General features: G+C 35.3%; 1 protein-coding gene across 1 annotated transcript; it reads left to right on the top strand.

The window, feature by feature from the left end:
- Positions 1 to 359: 359 nt before the first annotated feature.
- Positions 360 to 6,797, top strand: LOC108363070 (ecdysone-induced protein 74EF-like). Its single transcript, XM_017616316.1, has 4 exons — positions 360 to 459; positions 1,024 to 1,446; positions 2,698 to 2,913; positions 6,754 to 6,797. The coding sequence occupies exons 1-4, from the start codon at positions 411 to 413 to the stop codon at positions 6,780 to 6,782; spliced, it is 717 nt and encodes a 238-aa protein (XP_017471805.1). The 5' UTR covers positions 360 to 410; the 3' UTR covers positions 6,783 to 6,797.
- The last annotated feature ends 2,835 nt before the right edge of the window (positions 6,798 to 9,632 follow it).

Below are 9,632 nucleotides of genomic sequence, written 5' to 3'. Positions count from 1 at the left end.
TTTCACTATGCGCTTTTCCTTTCTTCGTCTCTTGAATATTTACAACTAATTTAAAAAGTGGTGTCAGCGTAGTTTGCCATGCTTGCATTTATCTACGTATGGATGTATGTATGTATGTACAAATACGTATGTAAGTGTGCTTATGTATGTGTGTGTATTTGTTGTCAGCTTGCCGACTTGGGAAAAATAAATATTTTTATTATTACTAATTTAGTCCCAGTTGACAGTTGTTTGGCTAGTTGTTGAGCTGGCTGGCTGGCTGGTAGCAAACCGGGTCAATGTCATTGTGGACTCGCTGGCGACAGCGGAGGTGCATTGTTGTTGTTGATTTCTGTTTGCATCGACCCACCACTTGGCTTGTCTATGTGTAGTTTGTAAGTTTTCTATCGTAAATTGTCGTGCCAAGGTAGATGCAGTTTCTTGACCGCGCAAAATTACTTGAGAAAATTTTAGCTATAGGTATGAGTTTTAGAATAAGTTAGAGATGGGAACACAAGTAAACTTTAAAGTGGTAAAAGATTACTCTCTACTGGGAGGGGGAAGGGGGGAGGGGGGAGGTAACAAAGGAACAAACTTAGCTGACTCTATATTAAAAGTACATACATATGTACACACAAGGCAAACTCAACCCACTTAAGTAGCATTTATTTGATTGAGATTAATTGCAAGTTTTTTCTATGAAATTGTGGATTTCTTGTCGCCTCATTTTTCCGCTAAGTATACCCAAAGCAATTTACATTTCCACGTAACGTCAGCTACATATTTCCCAACCCGGGAAACTCCCGTGGCAATAGCGGGTGCAGCCCAGGTGATTACCACCCATTTAACTCTTACATATCTACATACATACGTATGTACGTGCATTCACATGCATGCCTTCAATTTCTTAATCAAACCGGTTAGGTAACCATTTGATTTCTCACTTAATTCATTACATTCTTAGTATTTCTACAATAAAACTTACGATAATTGCATTGTTGTTTCTTCTGTACTTAAACATTTGAAATTTTCTTCTATCAACAGATACTGAAATCCCGGTTATAAAGCAATCAACGAGTCCAGGACCACTGTTAACGCACCATCAGCATCATCACCATCAACAACAGCAACAACATCAGCAACAGCAACCATCACAACTCCAACAACAACAACAACAACAACAAAGTACTCCATATACGGCATCGTCAAGTGTTATACACATAAAGTCCGAACAAAATGTAGTACTTTCTCCGCAGCACCAACAACAGCAAGCCCAACAGCAACAGCAGCAGCAGCAGCAGCAGCTTGTTAACGGCCTGTCACAGCATAACGGTCCACTTTCAGGGTCAGGTGCGAATAACCAACTCCAACCATTGGCAATACCACATCGGCCATTACTGCACAATCTGTTGAGTGGCGGCTCCATACACAATTCACATCACAGGACCTATGGAGCACCCACAACAGGTAGGCTAGACATATATGTATACGAGTACATGCATATGTGTGTATGTATGTACAAATGCAAAATTGTTTAATATCATTCAAATAAGACTGTGTTTTATGCGTCCCTACCTTTCTAATTTAGAACTTCTGTAAAAAGTATTAGTGATTCGTAGAATTCTGTTTATAGAAAAATCATAGTAAATGGCATCCTTTAATGTTTCCTTAATAGTTTTAAATTTCTTAGCTCCCATAGACAACGATACGAGCGGTATTTCATTTTTACTTTTTTTAACAGCTTAGCTGGAAAACAAGCATTCTTTGGTCAAAGTATAGACAGAATTACGGTTCGATGGCAGCTGTGCTGTCTGAATTAAAATTAACGTTGCATATTTTAATTATTATTAATTTTTGTTTACTGACTTAATGTTTGTTATATTGGGTTTAAACTTATTGTTACTCCTAAAGTATTTTTTGTCGTAAAAAATTTTTACTAATAAAACAAATCATATTACTTTAAAAGATCAATTCTCTTATATATGTATGTATATATGTAGTACCAGGATGACCGATGTACAGAACCATGTGCGTCAAGGTGGTCCAAAAACGCATGCAAAAAAAATTTTAAGTCGGAACTTCAATGCTCTCATCCCGTAGAATTGTTCTACATAATTTTAAACAGATAAACAGAGTTTTCTGGTAGAAAAATATTGATTCTTAACTATTATATACCAAAATTTATTTTTCCCATATAAAAATACATAGAAAACTTTGTGCGCTTTGAGCGACCTCTAAATAATTTCTGATTTCAAAATAAAAAAATAGCGGTATACCTTTTTCGATATTGAACAGTCCTAGGGGGTGAGAGCTTTAAAATTTTTACTTTACTGTTTTGGACCGCCCTAATGTATATACATATTTTATATTTGAACAGAAGCATTTTTACGAAAATATTTTAAAAAGCTGTATTTATGATCTGGTCTTTATCCGGATGATCCGATTAAAAACTGTGAATAGCCGGATATTAACCAGATATACGGATAACAAAATGAACGAATATTAACCGGATATTCGGATAGCAAAAATTACGGATATTGATCGGATATCCAGATATTCCGATTTTATCCGTATACATGAATATCGGAACGAATAGTCTCGTCCATAGTATGTATTTTAATACACAGATGCAATCTACTACATACTTATATAATTGTTCATTTATGACTTGTGTTCCTATATTACTCTAAAAATATTGCAAATTTTTTTTTTTTAAAGGTTCCTTTCCACCCAGTCCAGCTGATAGTGGCGTATCTGATGTGGATAGTTCTAGTTCTGGAGGACAGCCGTGTAGCGATGAGATAAAAGCTAGGCTTGGCATACCCGCACATTGTCACCCGCATGCGTCTCACGTGACGTCAGGAACATTTCTACATCCCAATCTGTACCAAAATTCGGCGTCATTGCGGAATATATGGAATCGAAGTGTTGGAAGTGAGTGTTTGCACCTTTTTTTTACAGTTATATAGACATGTACAAATAATGCATTTACGCAATGACAGAACGCCATATATATATATATATATATATAATAACGAAATTCATGCATATGTACATATCGTCACTTTAATTCACAAAGGCCCTAACCAACAAACGTTTTATTTAATTTTTTTTAACAAACACACGTATTTTTAAAAAGAGGCATGGAACTCCGTTGTTTTTGCTGCGAACACTTTAAAATTTTTATTGAAGGTGTATTTTAATACATGCCACCAAAATCTGTGAAAAATGCAGTTTCGAAAAAAGTGTTGGTTAGGGTCTTTGTGAATTATGCGCATATGTATTGAAAACACTCAGGGAAAACGGACCTAAAACTAGCATTAGTTGAAACAAATACCGTATTTTGCTTGCGTTTCATTAAAAACTGGGAAAATCGAACTGAAATTCTAAAATTATTCGACTGGCCTACACGAATTTCCATATGTATGCATATACATGTGTACATATGTATGTATATAAATTTTAATGAAGACATAGTATAGCCCACAGCTGCTTTTGAATCGAATATTTACAAAGAAAATTATGTAGGTATGCATTAAAGTATCATCTCCTTGACACCGATTAGAAGTTTAAGCGCTCGACCACTTCTTAACCAGCAGGATTGGTACCACTAAGAATGAGTTAACAACAAAACTAACAACTTTCTATTAGGTACTTTATTTCAAAAAAACATATTTTAGTTTTTTTGGAATATATGTAAGTACATTCCAACAAGCAAAACAAACTTAAAGTAGGTTTTTTAAAAGTTGACTAAAATAAACACAAGGCTTACAAAACGATTATTCTTGATTTATAAAACACTCAAAAGAAGCGTAATATAATCGAAACGGCACGTCAAAATAACCACTCTCTCTGATATATCCGTAGTTACGTATGTAACGTATACGCTCCGTAGCACAATTCGCTGTCATCTAACAAGTTTACTGGTACGCCTTAACTTAAAAGTCATACATATTATTTAAGTAATAAAATATTGGCGTAGGAGATTTTTACACAAACATATACTATATTACTTTCCTCATGTATATAACGATTTTAGAATGAATTTCCAGCTTGCCAATCAAAATTGTAAAAATGGAATTTTAGCTTCTCAAATCATAGCCATTTTTACTCAATGTAATTTTCTTTCATTTGGTGACACACTAGTTTTAATGCACTAGGTCCGTGCGTTTAGGCAAGAAGAACATTTTCACTGTTTGCTTTTATGATTTTGAAGTATCTAAAATTATTATAATTAAAAAAAAAAAATCTAAAACCAATATGAAGATTCTATTTGACATCTTCCCAAAGTTACTAAACAAAAATATATGTGCGTTTTTCGAATGATAATGAAATAATTAGTAATTCCAGACCTTTTTCGCCTAAGCAAATACTTGATTTATTTTTTATTGTACTTGTTTCTCGAACTCCATTGATGGAAATAAATGCAAGAATAATGCTTAAGCGTTTTTTTTTCTGCCAATATAAGGGGGGAGTAGTGACACTAAAAAACAACTCGTATACATATGTATGTATGTATGTAGTATTTACATTAGGCATATCACTTTTTTTCTAAAATTAAATAGACCTTTGAGGAGAGGATGTGGAGTGATAAATAGCCAACAAAAATAAGGCTTTGGAGAAAAAAGTTCCCTCATCCTCTCCTCATAAGTGTATTTAATTTTAGTAAAAAACTTGTAAAAAGTCATAAGCCTAGTGTACATACATACATATGTACATATAAACGTTAACATGTTAGGCGCATGCGTACTATGTTCAAACACCACTCAAAGAATTAGGAGTGACTTAGATACTAAATGGGTTCAAAAAGAATAGTAGGACTACATATGTACATATGTACCTATGTATTTATGTACATACACAAATAATTAAGCCATATGCGCGTGTACACATACATATATACATATGTATTTGTGCAACTACCTGCATGCTATGTGGACGTGAATAGAATTTACCAAATATTTGCATAAAAACATAACGAGTTCACGAGTTCTTATTTGCGCCAAGCAGTAATCTTAAACTTCAAACACATTACTTGTCGCAATAAACTCGACAAACCAAAACAAAAACTACACTACATAAATAGTACGTACATATGTATGTACATATACATATGCATGCATTTCTTCCCCCAAAGCTCTCCCATACTTCTTCGCTGATTGAGTAGCAAACTAGAATACGTATATATACATAAATGTATATACATATATATGCACAGCTATGCATATGTGCATACTCTCCAGGAACTGCAAAAACCACTCTCACTCTTTGCCTGGCACAAATACATACGAGCTCCAAACGATGCATATTTATTGACATACACACATTCATACATACATATGTATGTATGTACGTCACATTTGTCTCACTTGGCGCTGCCATCGCCAGCTGTGATGCCACTTGCGTCGACGCTTGCGTAGCATGCAATCCCGTTGGCGAATCACCTCCCCTCCATTAGCTTTTCGTTTAAATATGCATAAATATATGTATATGCACGCTTGTGTATACCGAAATTCGTTTGCGTCCGTTTGTAGTATTTCCATATGTGTATTGCGAACTTTATATGCATGCATTTGCTACGTCCGCCGTTTGTTGTTTATATTCGTATATTTGTATGTATGAATGAATCTGTGGTCATCGACACATTGCCTTTGCACGAATTCTGAAGGTCACAACTACTGCGAAACAAGCCGAAGCAAAGTGAGCGCCAAACCAAAATGAGAGCGAAAAGTTGTTAGTATGTAGATGGCGTATAGCAGGGGAGCCGCGGTGCGCCAGACTAGCCCCCTAAACTGCAAAATATCTTCTCTCGTATACGCACATGCATTCGCATATGATTATGTACATATGTATGTATGTATGTATATGCAAAGTCACATTCAATTGTTTACGAGAATTTTTATACATACATAGTACGTGCACGCTGCTGGCTAAGCGTGTAAGAGCAATTAACTTTTTTCCTGTTAAGTGGTTACAAAATCATTCATTTCGGCAAAAATAAGTAGTCATAAGTAGTTCGCTCTTTATGCCTTTTCGCTGTACTTCAATTTTACACCGTGCAACAGCCTATTTTACACACACAAAAGTCAATAACATTCGCGAAACCATGGGCGCAATATAGCCAAATTGCGTTTTTAGTTTTTCTGCCTGGCCTCATGCTTTTTTTAAAAGGACTTTGAAATTTGAAAAATATCATTATGTACTTCAAAAAATTATTTAAAAAGAAAATATATCGGATTAAAGAGAAAATTCCGTAGAACTAAAGCAAATTCGATTTTTTGGTGCATACGGAGTACTAGGTATTGAAAATGTCATTTTATTTTATGTTAAGGACTTATATACACTCGACATACCCTCGAATTTCGTTCTTCTAACTTTACAAGCTTAAAAAAAAATAACTTAAATTAAAAGGGCATTTTCGATACCTCTTTGCCCTTGCGAACTAAAAAATTTTATTTTTTTTTTTAATTTTGCAGAATTTTCTCTTTCATTTGGTACCCATATTGTTATTCTAAATTACACTGAATTTTTTAAATAATTTTTGGAATTAATCATGTTTTTGAAACAACAAAGTCCTTACACAAAAATCCTGCCACCAGAGAGAAAAATGAAAAATGGAGTTTTACTATATTTGGCCTATAGTTTCGTAAGTATATTGATAGCTTCATGTTTTTCGAATGTCCATATGTTTGTTAGTAGAGGCAAAAAGACATGTTTGGCCAAACTCTTTGCAAAATTTGTGATCGCTGAATATTCATTTTTTTACTCAAATAGCGCCAGTTATGTGTCCAAAAAGTATCTAACAACTTGATACTGGGTTGGAGTACATCACATGCATGCTCTCTCCCACACACACTTTATGTATGTATGAGTTTATTTTATTGATACCATCGCAATGCAAAAGCACAAAAGTCAGCTGCAAGCAGTTTGCTTGCCCACATGAAAATAGCAAGTTGGGCACATGAGTGGCAAAGTGTGGTGCGAGTTGCATTATACACTTTATGTTCCAAGTAGCCGGCAGAGGTGCGCATCTACATATGTACAGAGGATTGTTTTTACAAGTCGAGACAGCACACATTTTGACTTTTTCGCATTTCCTCGATGAGCGACACATTTCCGATTGTAGAAAAATTTGCCATAAAAGCCAGACATGCATATTTACATATACACACACATAAATATTATTGAAAAACTTCTCGCATAAACAAAAGGCTATTAAATTATAGCAAGCAATACATTACAATTTATCTTATTTACAGCCTAAAAAAAGAATAATAAATGTAATTATAAAAAGTCAAAAATTTACGAAAAATTTTTTGATCCTTATTATAAAACTCTTGAACTCCTTTCCAGTACAAGCTGCAAATTTCTTTAAAAAGATAAGAGCTGTATAGCTCGGTGAATTTTCGCGAGTTCACTCAATGACTCAGCTCAGTAAGTTTGAGCGTGCAGCACACTGCTGGGAGTCAATTGAATAACTCGGCTCAATGCTGAGTCACCCGCGACTAAAGGTCTAATTATGCATGCTTTGCATAACTTCGCACATCCATTTGTACCACTGCAATAAAAATGTAACTTAAGAAAATGTGAAGCAAAATCTAAGCTCAACAGATCGCTAAGTTTTTAAAAGTTCTGTTAATTTCTGGGTAATGGAATACATACAAAGTACATACGAAATTACAGTTTGAAATTTATGCAAAGTTGTGCGAAGTTATGCAAAGTATGCATAATCAGACCACGAGAATTGTAAACCTAAGCCCCACTTTTTCTTGATTTCACGCCTCGATTCTTGCACTAGGTTACCGCCAGATAGTTAATAGCCTTAAGTTCACTCTACCTTTCAGTTTCCGTCTGTTCTAGTACAGTGCAATACCAAATTTTTGGTAAATAAGTGAAAGGTACGATCTAGCGGTTGCGACCTATATATAATATAATAATCCCAATGGTTTTATCCTCCTTTTCCGCCTATCCGCACGAGGGGCACCGAAACCATTATTTTAAATTTTTTCAATTTTGTGCTACAAATGGAGAACTTGTAGTCACGAACAACGGGTGCTTTATTCCAAGAGGCTTTTTCATGGAAGCTAGAGATGTGTCATAGGCCATATTCCAGAGAATACCCGGTAGTCGCGACACGACAGCACATTAGCTAGGCCGTATATTTTCTGTTTGTTCAATGTGAGTCCACTAGGATTAGGGCGGGATATGTGTATAATTTCGTCAGTGTACTAAAGTGCAGTTTCACTTGGTCAGTCGAGCCAAGACTGGACCTGTATCTTTTTGAAAAACAAACCGACGGCCTTTCGTGAGTGGTTGCAGATGGTTTTTTACACAAAGAGCCATCATTGAATGGTATTTATTTTCGCTTACGTTTTAAGGCACCGTAAATAACGTAAACTTATCCTGGACGCCAAAAGGAGGGGCACATCTGAGTCAGTCAAGACCAAAACACACACAAATTAAAAGCTTTTTCTGATCGTAGCTGCTCTAAATAAATGCTTCTGGGCTGATATCTACCTATAGCCCTGCCGTTTAAATTCAAAAAGCAAAGGAGACATTAGCAGTAGGCACAGAAGATGGATTGCGCATAAGATTTGTGAACATGTGCCTTCCGAGGTTTAACTTCTCACAAGACTTCAAGGTATTTTTCCTCGACAGGAATAACTGGGACAGAGAACGACCTAAGCCCCGGAAGGACAGCAACATATGGTATACTGACGACTCAAAGACTGACCACGGCGTCGGAGCAGGAGTACAGGCTGAGGTACATGCCATTGAGCTCTGTCAGAGGTAGTAAATATGTAGAAAGTGGGGCAACCAAAAAACACATCTACATACACTCGGATAGCAGAGCGGCGCTCCTTGCTCTTAAAGCGCACGAGGTCACCTCAAAGCTGGTGTGGAACTGTCACTAACTTTTAGTACTGATCGCCTCCAAGAACCCGGTATACCTCTATTTATTTGTATGCAGATGAATATGTACGCAAAAGCAACAAAATAAACTATTCGCAGATTACCACGAAAGGCTGTTATTTTTAACCAATGCGTTTTGTGACATTCCTCGTTATTTTTGTCGCCGGATGCAAAAATAGAATGGGCATTGTTTTTATTTTATTACGACTGTATGTTTACCATTTCTTATGCACTAATTTATATATATGTACCTACATTAGAGTGGTCGAAAAATATACAGGAAAATTAATTTATTGGAGGCCTGTATTTTTTTTATTTTGAAATCGGTTAAAATATAGCCATGCCGCCGCGCTTTGAAGTTTTCCATATATTCTAAATGAGGAAAAATAGTTTCGCAGAATTGCTATCGTTAAAAACAATTATTTTTTTATTCAATAACAATATTTTCGTTCGTAAATCGTTAGAAAATAAAATTATTCTGCACATTCGATCGATTTATGGGCCATACAAAATTCAATTAGTACTATGCGATTTTGAACATTTGAACTATGAGAGTATTTCAGATTTATAAACTTTTTTCGACACCAACAGCTAATTCAGCTTTTTCTATAACTTTTTTATTTGATGTCCGATTTCTAAAACTGATACACCGTTTTAAGCAATATTTACGTTTAGAAAAATAATCTCCATGTCAAATTATAACTCTTCGCCGACAAAAAAAAGACGAACTCATTTTCATC

Source organism: Rhagoletis zephyria, unplaced genomic scaffold (genome assembly GCF_001687245.7).
Source record: "Rhagoletis zephyria isolate East Lansing unplaced genomic scaffold, Rhagoletis_zephyria_1.1 Rzeph_scaffold_01181, whole genome shotgun sequence".
Lineage (NCBI taxonomy): Eukaryota > Metazoa > Arthropoda > Insecta > Diptera > Tephritidae > Rhagoletis > Rhagoletis zephyria.
This window is presented reverse-complemented; position numbering and strand designations above follow the sequence as displayed.

Excerpts from the sequence above, each read along its gene's own strand:
- LOC108363070 (XM_017616316.1), top strand. The coding sequence starts at position 411 with ATGCAGTTTCTTGACCGCGCAAAATTACTTGAGAAAATTTTAGCTATA. Across the intron at positions 460-1,023 it reads TGAGAAAATTTTAGCTATAG|ATACTGAAATCCCGGTTATA; the intron begins GTATGAGTTTTA and ends TTCTATCAACAG. Across the intron at positions 2,914-6,753 it reads ATGGAATCGAAGTGTTGGAA|CGCCAGTTATGTGTCCAAAA; the intron begins GTGAGTGTTTGC and ends TTACTCAAATAG.